The sequence below is a fragment of the Euwallacea fornicatus genome, chromosome 1 (assembly GCF_040115645.1).
Source record: "Euwallacea fornicatus isolate EFF26 chromosome 1, ASM4011564v1, whole genome shotgun sequence".
Lineage (NCBI taxonomy): Eukaryota > Metazoa > Arthropoda > Insecta > Coleoptera > Curculionidae > Euwallacea > Euwallacea fornicatus.
The window spans coordinates 4,991,126-5,011,234 of record NC_089541.1 but is presented as its reverse complement, the minus strand read 5'-3'; the positions used below and the strand labels follow the sequence as shown (position 1 = coordinate 5,011,234).

The 20,109-nt window shown below is 33.3% G+C and overlaps 4 protein-coding genes and 1 long non-coding RNA gene across 9 annotated transcripts; 4 read left to right on the top strand and 1 right to left on the bottom strand.

The window, feature by feature from the left end:
- Positions 1–31: 31 nt before the first annotated feature.
- Positions 32–7,445, bottom strand: LOC136344042 (uncharacterized). 4 transcript variants are annotated; one of them, XM_066291113.1, is made up of 6 exons: positions 7,230–7,443; positions 6,230–7,169; positions 821–3,817; positions 456–603; positions 254–402; positions 32–190 (listed from the first exon to the last, which is right to left on the bottom strand). In XM_066291113.1, exons 2-6 carry the CDS (start codon positions 7,139–7,141, stop codon positions 122–124), a joined length of 4,275 nt encoding a protein of 1,424 aa, XP_066147210.1. In that variant the 5' UTR covers positions 7,142–7,169; positions 7,230–7,443; the 3' UTR covers positions 32–121. The 4 variants fall into 4 exon arrangements, 3 of the variants coding, with proteins under 3 accessions (XP_066147210.1, XP_066147218.1, XP_066147228.1); XM_066291121.1 differs by lacking the exon at positions 32–190 and having other exon boundaries at positions 273–409; positions 7,230–7,444; XR_010732903.1 differs by lacking the exons at positions 32–190; positions 254–402 and adding an exon at positions 695–761 and having other exon boundaries at positions 452–603; positions 7,230–7,445.
- LOC136344072 (uncharacterized) lies at positions 6,000–6,932 on the top strand. Its single transcript, XR_010732909.1, has 3 exons — positions 6,000–6,190; positions 6,306–6,432; positions 6,808–6,932. It is a non-coding gene; the product is annotated as an uncharacterized lncRNA (long non-coding RNA).
- Positions 7,446–7,711: 266 nt separating the features above from the next.
- Positions 7,712–12,435, top strand: Mitofilin (inner membrane mitochondrial protein mitofilin). Of its 2 annotated transcripts, XM_066291143.1 has the most exons (11): positions 7,712–8,043; positions 8,237–8,411; positions 8,468–8,707; positions 9,788–9,904; positions 9,984–10,342; positions 10,390–10,620; positions 10,676–11,057; positions 11,107–11,265; positions 11,351–11,497; positions 11,878–12,022; positions 12,114–12,435. In XM_066291143.1, exons 1-11 carry the CDS (start codon positions 7,993–7,995, stop codon positions 12,289–12,291), a joined length of 2,184 nt encoding a protein of 727 aa, XP_066147240.1. In that variant the 5' UTR covers positions 7,712–7,992; the 3' UTR covers positions 12,292–12,435. The 2 variants fall into 2 exon arrangements, with proteins under 2 accessions (XP_066147240.1, XP_066147249.1); XM_066291152.1 differs by lacking the exon at positions 9,788–9,904.
- A 2,145-nt stretch (positions 12,436–14,580) lies between these two features.
- On the top strand, positions 14,581–16,381 carry LOC136350773 (fumarylacetoacetate hydrolase domain-containing protein 2-like). Its single transcript, XM_066302844.1, has 4 exons — positions 14,581–15,369; positions 15,453–15,669; positions 15,730–16,058; positions 16,108–16,381. Exons 1-4 carry the CDS (start codon positions 15,089–15,091, stop codon positions 16,259–16,261), a joined length of 981 nt encoding a protein of 326 aa, XP_066158941.1. The 5' UTR covers positions 14,581–15,088; the 3' UTR covers positions 16,262–16,381.
- A 436-nt stretch (positions 16,382–16,817) lies between these two features.
- Slbp (Stem-loop binding protein) lies at positions 16,818–19,676 on the top strand. The gene is made up of 4 exons (XM_066289812.1): positions 16,818–17,082; positions 17,337–17,977; positions 18,222–18,356; positions 19,119–19,676. Exons 1-4 carry the CDS (start codon positions 17,020–17,022, stop codon positions 19,267–19,269), a joined length of 990 nt encoding a protein of 329 aa, XP_066145909.1. The 5' UTR covers positions 16,818–17,019; the 3' UTR covers positions 19,270–19,676.
- The last annotated feature ends 433 nt before the right edge of the window (positions 19,677–20,109 follow it).

Below are 20,109 nucleotides of genomic sequence, written 5' to 3'. Positions count from 1 at the left end.
GCAATAGGAACAAATCAATAAATATACAAAATAGTGATTCTATTACTTTTATTAAAAATTGTCCACAAAATAATAAATAATAAAACAAGTAAGTCCTACAAGATTAAAGTCAGCCTTTATTTTACAAGTTCGTGACTGGCCTGTCAAGTGGGAAATTGCCTTTTCCTTTCAGCACCGACTTTTGTACTTTCTAGAAACAATAAATAAAAATAAATTATTTTACAATTCGTTTAACTGTGTTTATTTAAATTACCTTTGCAAATACATTGCTAATTACCCTATCTGCTTGTCTCAATTGATTATTTCGTTGCGATGTGGCTTTATCCTGCACCTCTGGTAACTTTTTATAGTTTCTTTTGGTTATTTCTTTCATCTGTCGTCCCGTAAAAAGTTTGTATTTATCTATAAACTTCGCAATTACCAAAGCTTAAATAATTAAATAAATATGAAGTTACCTCCAGTAGTTTGCTCAAAATTATTTTCCAAAAAACGTATTTTCAAACTGTCCTTCTTTCTCTCCCTTAAAATTCTAGAATTTAGAAGCATTTGTCGTCGGTATTCTGCTGAATATACAAATCCCGGTTTGTTTTTTACTAGATATTCCTTGAAATAATAAGAAACAATATCATTTCAACCCTACCTATTACACTCCTTATCATAAAAAAAAATTGAAATGATCTATAAAATGTCTTACATAATATTAAAATGGAAACTCACTATTAACTTGAGCATATTGTAAAATGAGGAAGACCATGCTAATTCTAAAAACGACATGACCGGAAAAGTTGCTTTTACTAAGTACTTCAAAAATGGAACTTACCGTCAACGTATATTGAACATCATTCTTCACTCCATTTCTTTCATTTCTATTCATATTCGTAACGCCATTCACCTCTTCCTCTAAATCATTCTTCTTCCTCTTCTCCTTCCTCATTGAATTAGTCCTATCAATACCCTCCTTTCTATCATAATTCTCCTTATCCTTAACACCCTTCTTACTCCAACCATCCCTCACTTTCACACGATGAGACTGGAAAATTCTGCCATTCTTGCCTTCACGGCTTTCCTTTTCCTGCAATATCACCGTGTACTTTAGTCCCGCGAGTCTTCTAAGGCACTGAGAAACTTCCACACCACAACACTGACAAAACCCCAAGCCATCTAAAGGTTGCTTTCTTGATTGGCAATAATTCCAACATCGACACATAAACTTGCAATTATGGCTGCAGTAGCGAGGGCGAGAAAAGTAGCATCTACTACAAACCACCAAAGAATCGTCGCCCTCTTGTAAGTAACTAACTTCGGCCAAGAATGCCTTTTGCTTGCAGCAGTAACAAGTTACACGAGAAGATCCGTTTGTGATGGTCTCGGACGAAGCTGTAGTGGAGTCTTGCTTAAGGATTAAATTTGGTTTTATTGTCTCTGTTTGCACCATTCGAGATATTATTGGTTTTTGCTCCTCAGACATCACTTTATCATCTAAAACACCTGAAGACTGCATTAAAGGCTTTCCCTGAGCTTGGAATTTCGTGCTTTTTATCGATCTCTTTAATGAGTCTTTTGCAGTGCCATCACCAAAGTAAATTTCATCAGTTTGTACACACTGACAGACCCTTTCTAGTGCTGTCTGCACTGCAGTTTCAATCACATCAACCCCAGTTTGAAATTTGCGATCAGCCTCATTAACTTGAATTTGAGCACTACCCAGCAAAGTTTGTTTAGTTGTAGCTACAGGAGTTGAATCAATAGTTGTTTTCATTGCGTTGGTTTCATGACCATTGCCGTCAGGCTGCCCTCCGCTTAAACATTGTATCTTTAAACTCTGATGTTGACAATTAGTCTCTACTTGGAATTTTTCACTTTTAACTTTCGGCCTGAGAGTCTTATTCTCAGGCTCATGATAAATATGTTCACTTTGATTTGTAGATGCAGTGGCCAATGGTACACTTTTTGGCTCACACACCAATTGGTCATAACGCAAAATATCGGTTTGCACGCATTCATTAATTCCCACAGATTTCGTTAATTTTACTTGGAACTTGTCCAATAACTTTCGAACAAAACCGCATCCGCAATTGGGATTTTTTGTGGTGCACTCGCAATTCTTAAAAATCTTCTGTAAAGAATTGTAGTCTTCAGGAGAAACTATGTCCAAGTCTGACAATAGAGAAGATACTCGATCTTTTACAGCGCTCTCTCTATCTACACAAGACTTACTAGAAGCCGTAGCACTAGATGCCTCCAAATCACTATTATTCTTGCAAATGCACTCAGTCATATTACATCTCAAGCACGGTTCTGGGTTCGCAAAGTCTGTAGTCAAAGATGGAGACTTGGATTCATTGATCTTCTCAGCAACACACACGCAAACTACCTTCCTGCACATTGAACATAAGGTGCTTACTTTGATATTTGTGTGATTATCATCCGAACTAACTTTAATATCAGCTATAATAGCTTTCTCCCCTTCACTGGAGGTTTTTTGGGAGTCTGAAACCACATATTCCTTACCATCTATGAGGTAATTAATGTTGGATTGTGGAACAAGGTTTAAACCCGTTTCGATGACAAAATTTCGTTTTATTGCTTTACTTGTATTACTCTTCTGGGCCACGTTGTATGTGTTTGTGCGAAACAGTGGAAATAGTTGAGACTTTGGTTGAGATTGTTGCGAGTCCCTGTCTTTCAACTCCAGAATATTCTTAAGTTTCGAGAGATGGGAAATTTCATTTTTAATCCAATTTAATTGATAAGCTCTTTCATTTTCTGCAAATCGCAGTAAAGGATCTTCAGAGATTGAACCTACGTGTGTTTTAACTGCTATGAGTGTATCTACATTTGAAGAGGCAATATTTTTTGTGAATATTTCAGGTGCAGGTGCTGGTTTATCATAGTTTATTGTCTCCTTAATGTCAGTATCGCTCCTCACATCTGCACCTCTTCTTTCATGTTCTGCTGCCATCTTAATTGACCCACTGTTAATGCTCGGAGACGATGTTCTACAATCGCATACATCAGGGTTACTCTCTACTGCAGGGCCCTCATAATTTATTTTACCAGGAATCAGCTCCTTGGCCCCCTTAAAAGCTACTTCATGTTTTACTTTATACTGCACATTCACTCTTGACGAATCCTTTTTGGGGATAAATAAATCAGAACTACTGCTGGTCGACTCACTATTATTGCACGTGGCATTCAATTCATTTAGTTCTTTGAGAAGTTTCTTTATATATCGTTTCTTGGTGCTGGAGTTGAACTTCTTAGTTTTAAACAACTTATGAAGTATCTCCAAATGCCTGTCAATATCTTCAGAGCTGGCCTTTGATATAGGGCTTGAATCTGTGCTGGTCCTCATGAAAGAGATTTCCTTTAAAACCCCGGAAATTCCCGTCTTAGATTTAGCGTGTTGATTTTTTGCTTGCACTAAACCTCTATCATTGACTATATCACCCTTACGAAGAGATATATACTCGAAACTTGAAGCCGAATCAGCTAAAGCATCGGAACTATTCGACTTTCCTCTACGTGAAGCTTTATCGAAACATTTACCTTCAAAATTAAACTGAGTTTCTATGTGTCTATAGTTCACAGTTTCAGTTTGCACAGCTCTAGGGGTTAGTGACACTATTTTTTGTGGATTCTCATCAGGGCTGAAAGAGGTGCAGTTAATATTAATGGGAGTCGAGAGATCCACTTCGACAACTTTGATGCCTTTGCTGCGGTCTTTTGGGGTCGGTTGTGGAGGCGGTGAAGGGGTTTGTGAGCGGGTTAACGAAGGTAGTTTGTGAGTTGGTTTTCGTTTATAAAGCCTTGTGTCCTATAAATGAATGAAATCTCACCAACATTTCAAATAATTGGAAAAGTTGTTTTTGTAAAATCATTTTTTCACTTACTTTAGGTATGCAACTCGAAATTTGTTACAACATACAACTACATTTTTAATTTTTAGTAGCAAATTTAATTTTTAGATAAAAATTTTTAATTTAAAATTTGACCGTTCAATTAATGACCCCGAAGTCTGAATATTTAATTTGTGAAGGTTTATTGTCAATCGTGATGCCACCCCTAAATGACACCACGATCTAAGCAAGGTTTACCTTTAATTACAAACTTGTTTTAGGTGGTGTTTTCATCAAAGGTAAGATATATCATTCTGGAAAAAGCTTTAGCTGGCGCTATACCGTTTTATGTTAAATAGGCCTACGATTTGAAATCTATGTTTCTTTCTAAGAGAATCTTTTTTTTTTAATGAGAATGATCTTGAAAATTTCACTTTCCCAAGATTATTAAGTTTTAGCCTACAAAATATTTTTTTTACAATTAATTAGAAAGATTTCCTTAATTTTATAGACATACGTTGATTGACAAAAAACCGGTTGCACCAAAATTTTTGACCAAACCACTTATATAAATATTGTGTTATTCAACTAACCATTGATAAATGGACTGAAGATAAGGGTTAAATAAACATCCTACAGCGTTAATAGTGATGAAAAAGCAAATCACTTAATAATTTACAGTTATGCAAATTAAGGATCACATTTTTTATACATAATTTTTTTAGATGCATTGGTTTCCAGGTCGGTTATTATTCTGTCCATTTACTTCCACTTTTAAAATTTTTAAAATTAATTGAATGGTAGGAATCCCCAATTTGTCCCCTCATTTAAAAATCAAGCCAGCACCTGAAATAAAGCGGTTTTCACGTCCAGCAAGTAAAATGAAGTAGCCCTTTTTCCACGCTTGTTTTGTACAGTGTTTACTGTTCCATCTTACCAACTGTGCTTGTATAATTATGTGTTATAAATCACAAGTTTCATCTATAAATACTTGTTTTATTGGGTATTGGTTGTTATGAAGTCACCAATATTCCTTTAGAAAGTAGGCCCGTTTTGAGCTATATTAGTTCCATTAAAAATAACCTATTGGAAATTGTAAATTTCCGACTTTGCATATTTGTTAATAATTGTTCCAAAATACTTAAAGAAATTTCGACCTCATCGATATCTGTTAATTTTAAATGTAAAAAGAGAGTAGTTACATCATCTAAAATGTAATAATTGCTTTAGTGATAACAAAAATACTGTCTTAGATGCAATTAAAGTTATGTTCTAATAATCTCATTCATGATACATGGCATATATACAAGATCTTATTGTATGTGCATGCTCTTGCACACAAGAAGAAAAAATGTTGGATGTTTTGCATAGCAGAGGAATATTTCACCATATTCAACAGGTTATTTTTTCAATCATATTCGGAAATATTGAACAAAATTTATTTTATTATTGTTTTAATGTATACATTGCGTTGCAAACGAACAATAACTACATATATGTACTAAAGCCTGGATGGCCTTGAATACCTCAGTACTGAGCTTTTTCTGCACAAATCAGACATAACAATTCAATAATAAACATCTAAGTAAATGAGATAACAGGTAGACATGAAGTGCTTACTTTGAGTACTACAATTACAGGAAAGAGAGGTTGCCTTCCATCTTTTTATTTATTAAAATAATGAATTAAGTTTAAAATAAGCTTCTTCTCGTTTTCAAAAAACTAAGTTCTCATTTAAGTATAACTTTAATAAAAATGACAAATTAAGCAAGAGTGGATGTCATAAATTATCATATTTATTAATATTTTTGGGCATTGTTAAATTACAGATGTTTTACTGGCCCGCACATACATATATATGTTGTAACACTAAGAATTAAGTCAATTTCCCAGTTTGAAATTCACTGAGGAGTAAGTACATTTTCTGAGTGCATCAGTAATAAATAAGTATTGTGAAATATTATTATGATGAAGATTTTGCACAATTCTTTACAGTATATGGTTGACAATTAACAGTAGTAATGATTTATGACAAAAAAGGAAACAACAAAGGTGTTAAAGTTTAAGTTATGGATACCTAGAAATTGTGCATATTTTACAATAAGCAAATAGTTATAAGTAAATCAGTGGCATGCGTACCAGCATATCATTTAATATTTTTGAAGGCAAAAATGATAAGCCAGTGATGCCTCAGAAAAAAAAATTTTTTTTCTTGGCTCTGTTCATTTCTGAAGAAAAAAGTTTTTCTTATTAGGTATTATTTTCAGAGTAACAAAATATTAATATCTTTTTAGAATATGGGATTAAATTGTGTATCTACTACTAAAACATCAAAACATTCTATAAAAAGTGTAAGTACCTACAAAAAAATAATAAAGGCTAGAACTTACCTTTGCTAGTTTATGTTCCTTCTTATCCACCACTGCAACATCTTCTCCATGCAACTGCCATATTCTTCTCCCACAGTTTGAATCCATGCTAGTCCCTTGTGAAGAGGCAAGACTTTGAACTAAGTTTTTAAATAATGACTGTGAAGTCCTGCAACCTCTATCATTCAAGCTGGGATCTGAATTAGGAGTGGAATGCGCATCAGGTAAACCAATTTTCTTCTTCAAAAACTCAAGGTTCTTCTGTGACTCTGTGATCTCAACTTTCTCATTGTTTGATGAACTACTCATGACTTCACTTTTTGAGATATCATTGGAAGTTGGGCTGGTATTTCTTGAGCAAACTTGCTTATTTTTACTGCCTGGAGATATTGAGTTTGCCAAAGAAGAAATTTTATCTTCTGGTGATTCATGTTTGGAAGAACTGGAGCTAAAGACTAACACTTCAACCTTTTCCGCACTATTTGAATTAGTTGTAATTGTGGAGGGTACTGTTATGGGCTCAGTATTAAAGTTACCTTGTTCAATACTTTTTAATTTGTGCAAAATAGGCAGAGAGGAACTTTTCTTAATAATTTCAGTACCTTTTCTAACAGAATCATAGCCAATATCAGCTCCATTATCCCATTCAAGCTTTTTGTGCCCTGAGGGGCTTTCTGATAAGCTTGAGTGAGCTGAACTTTCATCAACAAGTTCAGCTTTAGCAATTGAAATTTTAACAACTTCAGAGATAAGAATAGGGTCATCATGAATTATGGAAGGACCTGCAATCTGAGCATCATCTTCAAGGACTATTGGAGGTAAGTAAGATAAGGAAGTGCCAGAAAAGTACTTAGGAAGGTGTCGGTTTTGGGAATATTTCTGGTAATACTCAAAGATTCGCTCTGTTGATTTATCATTTTCGTCGGAACTCATGTCAGCTTTATAATCAGATAGTGTGCCCCTATATATCAACACAATACTTACAAACTTAAATTTAAGAGAACAAGAGAGGAATTCTTACCAAGGAGTTGATTTTTCGCACTAGGCTGCATTCGTAAATGTCACCTCTTGAAGAATAAAATATTAAAGAGCACCCTTAAATGCTTCTTTATTTCCTTATTATTTAATATGAAAATTTTGATGATATAGTCAAAACTTTATCATTTAAACATTAAATTTTTTAAAAAGCGATTTGTTTTGATTACCTTTGTCAGTTGGTTTAATGTCAATTTCAGTTATCGCCATCTGTTATACATGTATTATATCAGATTAAAAGCATAGGTCGCCAAATATATGTCCACAATGTCAATAATTCATTCAATCATGATTAACAATATTTATTGCACTTTTTCTTAATTTAAATTTTATCTATGAAAAAATGGAACAATGTTTGATAAAAATATTAAATCTAGAAAACCTTTTAAATATTAAATTTTAATAAAAAAATATAATGCATATAAATATCGATGCGCCGCCCTAGAGAGCATTGACAACGCTCGTTTTTGACCTGGCAAGAACATAACCTCAAATTCTCCTCTCCAGGTCATAAATTTTTTTTTAATTCGAAAATTAAAAGAATTTTCAATTGATTACCATTATTTTTAATATTTTCTCATAAATTCCCTTTACCATTAAATATATTATAGACTCGTACATGAAAATTTATAATAATCAAGTCAAAATACCCGTTCAAATTCGATGACTTCGACATTAGTGAGTTGAGCCAGTAGAGGTTCCCAGAGTATAAGTCCATTTTTTAAATCCCAAGTGGCTTGTAAGGTACAATGTTGATGCTAAAAGTTTTAGGGAAGCTTCTGAGCAAACGAATTTCATGGGTAAGTTAAATTTTTTAAGCTAAAGCTATATATCATTCCAAATCCTGATCAAGGTTACTGTTATGAGTGTTATGTCATCTCTATTTTGTATTGAAACTTCAAATTTTTATTACAAGTTTTTGGGCATAAAGAATCAATAAATTTTGTGTTCTGAGGTTTTAAGTATTTTATGTCATACATTGTCCTGTGATAGAAACTTCTGAATGCACCACACGCAAAGTGCCAAAGTTTAACAAACCCTACGAGTTGTACAATTATCAGCAGCCCTGGGATTCAACACTATAGCAATAAGCCTATATGTCCTCCAAATCAACCACCAAAACAGGAAAAAAGTGGTGGAGGAGGAGGAAAATTGCTGTTAACTTTGGGTACATTTTACCACTTTTATAATTATAACTAATACTAAAAGGTTGAACTTTTTCAGGAGCATTAACACTAGCTGGTGGTGCAACTCTAGCATATGCTAAATATGATGAGAACTTTAAAAAAACTTTAACTACATATTTGCCATTTACTGAGCCAGTACTAGAGTCAATTGACATGTTATCTCCTTCAATTCTGTATGAAAACACCAAGAAATCTCTTAAGAGCACATTTTCTAGTGATGTTCAGAATGGTTTGACTGCTGGCAAGCCGGCAGTTCCAGAACCTAAGGAATACAAAGGTAATTTTTATGCAAATATATAGATACATACATATCTAATCTAAAAACTATGTTAAAATGGTAATAAAGTATAAGCTTATCTCATGTTTGTTTTTGAAAGGTTTTTGGTTATTTTCATTTTTAATGTTTAAATTTTTTGCTGTGTTAAACATTTCCAGTTAGCATATTCAAACACCTGCCCTAGAACACTATAAATGTGAATTTTCCTATTGTGAAGCATCTTTTTCTTTGGAAAATGTATTAATCTCTACTACTGCTGCTTTTTTCATGTTTAGTAGATCCTAATATGATCTTGCAGAGTTAGCAATTTTTGTTCTGAATATGATAACAAGTTATAACATGATATATTTAGGACAAATAAAACCATACTCTGAACTTTGCGTACTCAATTAGGGCTGGCAGAAAACCATTTTTTTAATGGTACAAAAATTAAAATTAACCATTTCCTTTAGGGTAAGGACAATCAATTTTTTTTTAATTTGAAGGGTTCTGCACAGGTAAGTTTATGCTTTGGGTTTTTTAGTAATAAATTTAGCTTTTAAATCTTTGCCAGTCCTGCACTCAGTTAACACATTATATGAAATGGCAGATATCATGGGTTAACAACTGTGCTGCTTACTTACTTACATTTTGTACTTTTTATATTGATTACTGGTGGGCATAAATCTACAAAAATTAAATAATCTTAATACATTTGGACATTTACTAACAAAACATGAAAATTACCAACCATGGGTGCATACAGGATTATCCAAATTTGTTGTTTATCATTGGAAACTTAAAAACCATAAAAGATATGACATCAGTTAAATGGGAGCAAGCATAATTTTTTACTGAACAAAACTACATGTTAAAAATCTAATTTTTTTGTTAAGCTTTTATTTTTGCTTTGGCTCATTTCAAGATTTTTCTTATTATAAATTTCACTTGTTCATAGATACTTTTTTTTAGAGGATGGTGGCAATAGACTTTTAATATAACATTTGAGTAACCCTGTATCATACTTTTTTCAATTCTACCCCACCTGGTTTGAACCTAATTTTGTTTTAAGTTTAGCCACTAACTAACTCTTTTGCATAGCTCCACCGCCCATTTTACCAGTTTTGGAAAAAGAAGTTAAACATCATGAAGAGTTCTATAGCGAAATTCGGCTACAAAAAGAAGAAAAGGATGGTGGGGGGTCTGAGCTTGATATTGGTACTTAACATTTTCATTTTGCATGGCCGGTTAATATACGTTGAATCACACTAGTAGTAAGCGAATGTAATTTTTTTAGCGGGCAAGCCAAGACCATCGTCTAGCTCCACTGATTCTAAAGCTTTAAGTGAACTCGAAACAAAACTATGCAAATCGGCGGAAGCGGCGGTCAATGCCTACAATAAGGCCGTTTACGTTCTGCTAAGCTATAATCGCGATATTGAATACATCGTAGATGAGGCTGTGAATGAACTTAAACCGGATATATGGGATAATATTCGCGAAAAGACCCGGCAAAAAAATGATTGCCTAAAGAGAGCAAATGAAAAAGCTGAGGAAGCTATTAAAGATGTTAACAAACTGAAGCAGTTGGTTTCAAATCAAGATTTTGACGCTCCTGAAAATACCAAATTTATCATTAGAAATAATATTTCCAAAGTAAGTTTACAGAAGCGTCTTAATTTTTTTTGTAATTATGAAATCAGGTACAAGACGACATTGCGTCAGCTAAGAAAGCTCTGGATTTAGAACTGAAACGTGGGAGCGTAACTGAGAAATATTGGAACAAAGTAGAGAAGGCACGAAAAAATTTCTCTGAAGAACTGGAAATAATGTTCCCAAATATTGATATATCAAAGAAAAAATTTACCATTGATCCTGTAGATTTGGATTTGTTCATCTTGCATGTTTATGCCAATGTGTTATTTTATCAAAAGGTATACTACATATTATAGCCGTACTCGATTGAAATATCTTTTCCGCGATATTTAGGAATTAGCAAAAATGGAAACTGTGCTTCAAAAGCGAGTGGATCAGGCAGTAGACCGTGCCCGCAAAGGCGATTTACAACCGCTCACTGTGGTCCAGATTTGCGAGGCTGTAGAACAAGAAAAGAGGCGCTTGAGTACCTCTTTCCAGCAACAGGTACTCAAGTTGAGAAAAGAGGCCGAGCAGGAGTTGCGCGTGCAATTGAAACGACAGTCCCAAGTTTTTAATGACCACTTAGAGGAAGCAATCAAAGTTAGGGAAACGGAGATCGAGAGAGTCTTGTCCGAAAAATTTGATAAGGACCTTGAAGAGGAACGATGCCGGTTTAAGAAACAGCTCTCGGCCATGGTTGGGAGATTAAGAGGATTAGATGAAGCTATAAAAGGTCTATATATTAAATAGTAAATGATTGTGAATAATATAATATTTTGTAGCTAGAACCGATGCAGATGCTTCGTCTAAACAAGCTCAAGTGTTATGGAGTGCATGTCAGTCCCTATTACGCGCTATTAAGGCTGGTTGCCCAGGTATTCCTTGGAAGGATCAAATTCGGCCTTTGGAGCCAGAAATTAATGCTGTTGTGAGAGCAGCAGGTAAGAAAAGATTGAACTTTAGGTTAAATAATTTTCACGCTGCTGGTAAAGAATTAAGTAATATTCGATAATTGGATATTTTCAGCACCAAATGATGAACTTGTATCAGTGGTAATTGGAGGCATTCCAAAAGAAGCAAGGGAGAGGGGAGTGTTCCCTGAAGATGCCCTTCGAGAGAGATTTTTGAAAGTTGAAAAGGTTGCTCTAACTGTAGATTTAATCCCCGCAGAAGGTTGGTGGTAGTAAGAACTACTATAAAAATTAATATAGCCAAAGCAATGGGAAATATAACACATTGTTCCCTATATGATGCAAAATGCTTCTGAACATAATTTTTTTATTAATTATTCTACACATCCCTGAATTTCTTGTATTAAGTATTAGTTTAATATAGTTTTAAACACAATAATATTGATTTGCCAAATAGTTTAATATCAACCCCTTGTGATCTAGGTTAAATTTCTTGAACATACCAGATAAGGGTCCTTTTATTAATTTTTGCATGTAATGAAGTACACTTAACAAAAACACACAAGAATTCATTTGCCATGATACTGTAGAAACAACCACGTTCATGAGAAACTTTTTAAGTGAAAACATAATATCCCTTAGGTGCGGCACTACCAATCCACGTCTTGTCGTACTTACAATCGATGTTATTAATCAAATCGCCTAGCCCTATTCCACAGTCCGAGCTAAACGATGAAAAAGTCTGTTTCGGCTACTTAAAAACTAACGAAATTTTACAGAGAGCAAGGTAAGTCGCTGCAACAAATCATTAGCCTCACATTTCAAACTCTTATGGCATTCTTAACTAGAGTCATATCAAACAAATAAGTTTCTTTCAGGTATTGGTTGGATAGAGGCGATTTCGCCCAAGCCTTAAAGTACATGAACTTGTTGAAAGGAGCTCCCAGGTGTGTGGCCCGACAATGGATGAACGAAACTAGGATCTTTTTAGAGACCCAACAGGCAGCGAACACTCTGATGGCTCACGCGGCTTCCAGCGGGCTGATGTATTTGTAATTATCCGTTTTAAAAGTCAAGCGATACATATTGTAATTTACCATAATTGAGAACATATATCATGTCCACATTGAGTTACACGAAATTATTAATTTATTGTTGACCCAAAAATATTTTTTAATATATTTTAAACCAAAACACAAATGTCTTCAGTAATAATCCTCTTCAGTTAACGATATAGATTACTAATTAAGGTAATAAGTTGCAGTTTTTAAAAGGAGAATCTGAAATTAGCCGCATGACTTATTGGTTTTTCCACTCTTCATTTTGAATCTAGCAGAAGAGGAAGAAATAAAAAATTACCATAGGAGTCAACTTTGGGAAGACATTTCTGTCAATAATGAAAAATACTGGGCAAAGAGAAAGATTTTACTAATATTATATGTATGTCACTTTACGATTGGCCATAATTAGTACCAACTCTTAGTTTTCAAATGGCGATGAATATTTTTGAACTCAAAATCTAAATCTGCAGAAAATTGTCTATTCAAAAACCTTTATCACTTGCTTTACAGGCAATTACACATAAGTGCACATTTTATGGAATTTGAACATTATAATTGCCCTTTTTGTATTTAGTATTTTAAAAACCGCATTCACTTTTCTACATTTTCGTTTCTTCTGCTTCTTCTGTGAGACGTGAATCAGTAGTCAAAACTGTGTTAGCTCACATGATACATTTATTTTCTTTTAAAAATTGTTCAATCATTATTCATATTAATGGTGTTGCTTGTATTCGTCCAAATGAACTTAGAAATAGTTTTAAATATAATTCAGAAACGTATAAGAACGTTTTCGTTTTATTGGCCTTTTACTTGGTTAGTTGAATGTGACTGAATGACGAATGAATGATTACGTCAAAAGGGACAACACATTTTTTTGCTCCCTTTGGTACTAAATGATTCACTTTAATCTCTACTCAAGGGGAGTTATTTGGAGACTAAAGTTGTTACGTCAGTCTTTCAAATGCAAAAATAACATTTTGTCAATCGGAATCGGTAAGTTAATATTTTTTTCTTCACCCTGATGAACCTTGATATGAATTTTTTAAGAAACATTCAAAACGTTTCAGTATAAATTGGTCAATTTTCTTAATAGTATTACTAATCCGAAAAATAACAGGTAACCATAGCATTCACTGTATACCACTTCGCTCTAGAGTTATGTGAAATCTTGGGAACCATTACATATGAGGTATTAAATTAGAAAAAAATGTGTTTTTGTATGCCCAATAATAATCTAAGTCAAGGTCTCTTCAATTGCATTAATACTAGAACACATTACCTCAATAGATTGACTTTTTAGACACGCAAGTTTTGTAATTTTCTAGAAAAAATTAAGGTCTTTAGAGGCACGCAAGTTGGCAATTTTTTTAAATTAATCTAATCTTGTAACAAAACAAAGGAATACTGCTTCAATTTATTGACAATTTACATTCGTCTTCCATGCATTTTAATTTTTAAATCAGAATCGTTTACTCCATATATTGACTTTAACTCGCATTTCGAAACCAAATCTTATGTTGTGTAGAAATGCTAAAAATTCTAAATATAAATTATAACTGTGTTATTCGTGCATATTTTTTTTTTTTCAATTGAAGCGTTCGAAACGGTGCATAATACGAGGGCTAAACGATATGATAAGACAAAGTTTTTTGGGTGTTATTTTATTGAAACGTAGTGCTGTGCTTTTATAAAGTTTTCTTATCCTGTGATTATACCTACAAAGTAAATAAGTGATAAAAAGCTTAATTTTATACATTTTTCGTTTTCACCAGGGACTGTATTAAGTCAACGGAAGGAAGTAAAATCGAATTTCTGCCACATTTTCTCAGTCTAAGATTTTTCGTTTTGTCTCAGACCGTTTCCTTTGTAGTTTTCAGAAATTCTAAAAATTGTGGCAAAAAAGAGCAATGTCTCAAGGCTCTATTATTAATTTCTGTTTACATTGATAAATTGAAAACATGTAGGAATTCCTGGCTGTGACGTAAAAGTACACGAGCTGTTCAAAGTCAAAACTATTTTTAAAATTTCCTAGAAATCGTAATTGCCGAACCTTTTAGTAAATATCGAGCCTATTTTTAGTTAAATGTACACATTTTTTTTTCTGATTAATTTTTTTGACTTTTTGAAGAAAAGAAAAAAGACACAGTCACAAATTGAGAAACTAACAAAGAGTAACAGGAATAATCAATGAAAAACAGGCTTGCGTAAAAGTTGCGTGGCAAGGATGTTCACCGGTCACATGCTATAATAATTCCATTTATTAGGTTTTCATCCCAAACATGTATTTACACTTTCAGTCGAAAACATATAGCAAATCCGTCAGTGCCGTAGCAGTACACGTGTAATGTATAAAGTCGGGGATATTTAAAATTCACTGCCTATCCATAAATCGTTTAATAATTGGATTCGGTCTCATTCATGAATTCAGCATAAAAGCTCACCAGTTGTGGGCCATTTACATCAGTTAAGACTCTCACTGAAAATCGGTTTACATTCAGTTTCGACGATACTGCTTTTACCTGCAGACGCCGTGGCTAAAGACCCTTTGCACAGACCTAATAAATTTGGAATATCTATAGATTGTGAAGACGTGCACGTTTTTATCAAAATTGGGTAACAGGTTGATAAACTAATCGAGATTCGCATGCAAACAGTAACTCCTACAAAATTGTCCTTGGTTGAAGTACCGCTGTCGCGTCGGGTTTTGTTATTAATCTAGTACCCCACCATAAACTTATCGCTAATTGCAACACCTACATTGTATTATTAAGTGTTTCTAATTTAATATTAATATGAACCCGAATTTGACGAGGATTACTGGGAATCTAAGGAGAAAATTTTTTAACAACGACATTGCATCGAATTTGCTATCCATTAGACACTTCTCCGTATCAAGCACGTGCAACATGAGGTACGTGCAATATAGGAACAAGAATGGCGGCCAGCAACACTTGGGCGCCCAACTTTCCATTGGAGGGGACATCATTGATATTAGTTCTGTGGATTCCACCATCCCCAACAATTTGGTGGATTTTCTGAAATTGGGCCAATCGACTTATGAAAAGGCTAGAAGGTAAGGGGATTAAGATTTGATGCTTCGTTCCAAACAATTTTAAAGAACCATATCTCAGACACCTATATTCTTTCAATTTATAGAATAATTGCTAATGGTAAATCAGTTACCCCAATATCAGATGCAGTCCTTCTGTCCCCAGTTACCAACAGTGACAAAGTTGTCTGCGTTGGTCTCAACTACACTGGACATTGTGATGAACAAAACTTGCCCTACCCAAAAGAACCCATGTTCTTCAGCAAGTTTTCCTCAGTTGTAGTAGGACCGAACGACAATATTGTCATTCCACCAATTACGAATGTATGGTGACATTTTGGTAAACATAATTAACATTAAATAATGTATGATCATAATTTTTAGCAAGTTGATTGGGAGGTCGAATTAGCGGTAGTCATAGGCAGACAAGTAAAAGCAATCAGACCAGACCAAGCTCAAGATTACATTTTCGGATACACAGTGGCTCAAGACATAAGTGCTAGAGATTGGCAGAAGAGTAGGAACAACGGTCAATTTTTACTGGGAAAATCTATGGACACATTCTGCCCATTGGGGCCCGCTGTCGTAACCAAAAGCAAAATTGATCCCAGTAAATTGGCAATCAAAAGTTGGGTGAATGGGGTGTTAAAGCAAAGCGGAAATACTTCAGAGCTCATTTTTAAGATCGACTTTTTGGTCTCTTATTTGTCCCAGTAAGCTTTAATAATCAACAATTATTTTTTTTTTAATTCGACGTTTTAGGATTGTGACATTGTATCCTGGTGATGTTATCTTGACTGGAACCCCCGCGGGTGTAGGTATGCATAGGAAACCTGCAGAATATTTAAAACCGGGAAACGTTTTGGAAAGCGAAATTGAGGGGATTGGGAGACTCAGAAATGTTATTAATTCCTAATGAAATCTGCCTTATACATAATTATACGTATATATATATATATATTTTTTCAATTTTAAAATACAAAAAGCAATACTAACAAAAATACAATTTATTTTATGATAAAACGACGAAATTGGACATTTTATTGTTGCAATCAGGTAAGAAAATCTAATTCCTACAATGCCAAATATAAAACATCAACTTTCTTATCCTATTTTAAACTGTCGTTAGTTCAAGAATCCCAAATCTGCCATGAATTATTTAATAATAGTATTATTCAACTTTTCAATCAGTCTATCGTCAAAAGGAACATTTTACTTTTAAGGAGTTAAAGTGCCTAAATCTGGCACTTTAACTTGAGGACGGATAAAGGAAAGACGATGGGATGAACAATAAACAAATAACAAAACCTGTTTTCATATAGTTTAGTATTTATAAGATAATTGTACATTCTTGTCGAGTAACAATCAAAACACATCCATTCTTATATTTGGAAAGAACTCCGCAAATGAACTTTTTCAAATTACAGATGACATTCATATTGTCAATCAATTTTTTCCCGCCATTCCAAAAATTAACCTAGAAATGATTTCTGTTTGTTTGCGTTTGCTCGATTTAACTTTTTATGTCTATGATTTTACCCTTTTCTTTAATTATTCATCTAGAACTAGTATACATGGATTTTGCAGCACGAGCGGCTTCAGTTTATTGTGATTTCTTAGAGAAGGCACAATTATTTGCAAAGTTGTAGTAATCAATTTTAACATTACAAGAAAATGGACTCTGTACACAAATTAACTATGAATACTTCTTTGAAAAACGCCAGAATATTCGACGACGTACGTATTAAATTATTAACAAATTCACTTCCTAAGATTAGTCGTATTTTTACATGAATAGAGCTTGAATAAAGTTTACTTGCCCACACTATCACATAAAAAAATGATTCCTATCATAACCATATATTACCTTCATTCCTCTTAATAGGAACATTTCTCTTGTAATCCAACTTTGACTACTATTACAAAATTCTATTATCTCTATTAAACTTAAGACAGTTTTAACAACAACTTGAGGATTTCAAATAATTTAGGACGAATGGGATGACAGTGGAGACTTCCCAGTAAGGAAAAACAAACAAGTGTCTGGCAGCTTGGATACAAAACATAACTCATCCTTTAATAATTCCTCTTTACTACTAAACAGCATTAAAGAAGAACCAGATACAGATAATTCCTTCATTGAAGAACTAAAACATCAGATTAAAGAAGAAACTGATTGCAAAATTTATTCACCAAAGTGGGAGATTAAAGAAAATAATAGTAGCTCAGAGGATGAATTCAAAAGCTATGAGACAAGCTGTAATATCAAATCTGAGCAATCATCGCCTGTGTCAGCTCAAAGTATTATGCCACATACACCTCCACCTCCAGTAATAAGTGGTGAAGATTCAATCGATAGGATGTTTGATGAGTCTCCTTATAATAGGGAATTATTTGAAAGCTGCAAAATTAAAGATGTGACTCCTATAAAGATTGAAAATGATGGAAAAACTGGTGATAATTCTCATGGTAATCAGTCCTGGAGTTCAATGAGAAGTGCAAAACGTACAGTTTTCACTAGGCCATCACCATATAAAACTAATGATAGTGAGAGAGGAGGCAAAAAAGTTTCTATCATGAGCCGGCTAGGACCTAAAGTAGATAAGCAAGAAAAAAATTCTGTTAGTGGAATGTAAGTAGGAGAGGAGATTTTTTTCATTAATTTGTCATATCAAATAAGTACTACTCCATGGTATCATGTAATTTTATCTTTAAAATTTAAAGGGGTGTTGACATGGTTTGTTTTTTGTTGATTATCACATAACCTTAAACTAGTAAATAGTGGCACTTTATGTTGGCATTGCTATTGCTTGTTATAAATTAAAATTATTGCAATCTTATTGCATATTGCATAACTGCTTTTTGTTACCTTGTAGACAAAAAAAAATGCCAAGGCAATGTAGCAATTCTGAAATGGAATCAGACCCTATTGTGCTTCAGAGAAGGCAAAAACAAATTGAATATGGAAAAAATACTATTGGCTATGATAACTTTACAAAAATGGTCCCCAGGTAAGCCCTTATCCCTATTATAAGTTTGTGTTTTTGGAAGGCACACTGATGGTAATTTAGTTTTTGCACATCAAAAGATAATTTTGAGTGATATAATTGATGGCAACTTAAAATTATGCAAAAAATATGCTTCATATTACCAAAAACGTTGTTTGGTATTTAAATGTTGTTCATCACTTCTCTGAAATATATTTCTATAAATCAGTTATCAACTACTAATCCCATTGATATAATGTCAAAACTGAACATACTTCAAGTTTCCAATAATATGTTAATCTTATCCTCAATCTGAATAATGCCAGGTTAATATACCTTATAATGCATAAGAATTGTATATTAATTTAGAATGATATGAAGTTCCTACATTCTTTATTATGTATATTCTATGTGATGTATAAACACTTACAGTTATTGCCATAAAGCCAACTTTTTATGTTAGAGTATGTATTATGAGGTATAAAGCTAGCATTAAGGTCTTGAAATTGAAGTTTCCTTAACTTATATATTTTTGTTAATCTTGACATTTTTTTACAAATTATGGAATGTACCTGTTTAATATGAATCAGTTACTAAACTAAATATTCCAAAGTATTATGTAAATGGAACTGAAGTATTTAGAGAAAAGTTCAAAATATTTATGTATTTTTACTTACTTAATCAGCAAATAATATGGTTTTTTTTTTAATGTATTTTTTATTAAATTTATTCATGTAGCAAAGGGTGTAGGTATGATTCCTGAAAACACAGTCATTGATTTTTCAGATCTGAGCGAAAACTTGATGATCCAAAAACCCCTCCTAAATATGGAAAATATTCAAGGCGAGCGTGGGAGGGATTAATTAAACAATGGAGGATTAAACTCCACAAATATGACCCCCCGGAAGCCAAATACGACCCTTCAGAAACCTCTTAATTTAAAAAATATAATCAATACTTAGAATTTCACATTTTTATTGCCGCATATTATTACGAAGAATGAGAGATAGAGTTTCTATTGCAGTGTCATCGCTTATAATAAGCAGTCGTCTTTGGTATCCATCAAGACGATTTTCTGATAGATATTTGAATACTGTTGATTACAGTATTTCTTAATTTAATGGGACATTGAATGAAAAGAAAGTGAGAATTGAATAGGTTTTTAAGTTATTTTACCCAAAGTTTATTTGACTACTGTTTATTTTAATCAAAATATATGAACTGACTAGATAAGAGTAAAAACTTTCATATGAATCACAATGTTCAGTACATAGAATCGAGTTTTAATTTTTAATATATTTTAATGTCAACTAAATAATATTAAATTATGTAATTAGTAGCAGAGCTGATTTTTTTAGTTGAACTGCTGAACTAAAAATAACTACATCGCTTCATTAGACTTCGAAGTAGCTGTTTCTGTTTACTAACAATGAATTCGGGCATCCAAAAAAGTGTGCACTTAGTCCGGCGATATCATCCCCAAAAACTTCGTGCGGTTTCACTTGAGCATTTTGTCTTCCTGAAAGAACAAAATGCCTGAAAAAAGCAAAACAAAACTGAGATCCTTGAAGTGTTTGCTGTATTCTCTATGTTTGAAAAACGCACTAGCATATCTAACACGACGAAGAAAAATTAAAACAAGTAAACTTCTTTGAGCAAGTAACGTTTACCTTCCACTTTCAGATAGTTTGGCGATTTCAGTTTTGTTTGGTCTTATCCATTATTAAATTTAAAGGTACACACCTTGAATTTAAATAATCTGTAATTTATTTAGTGA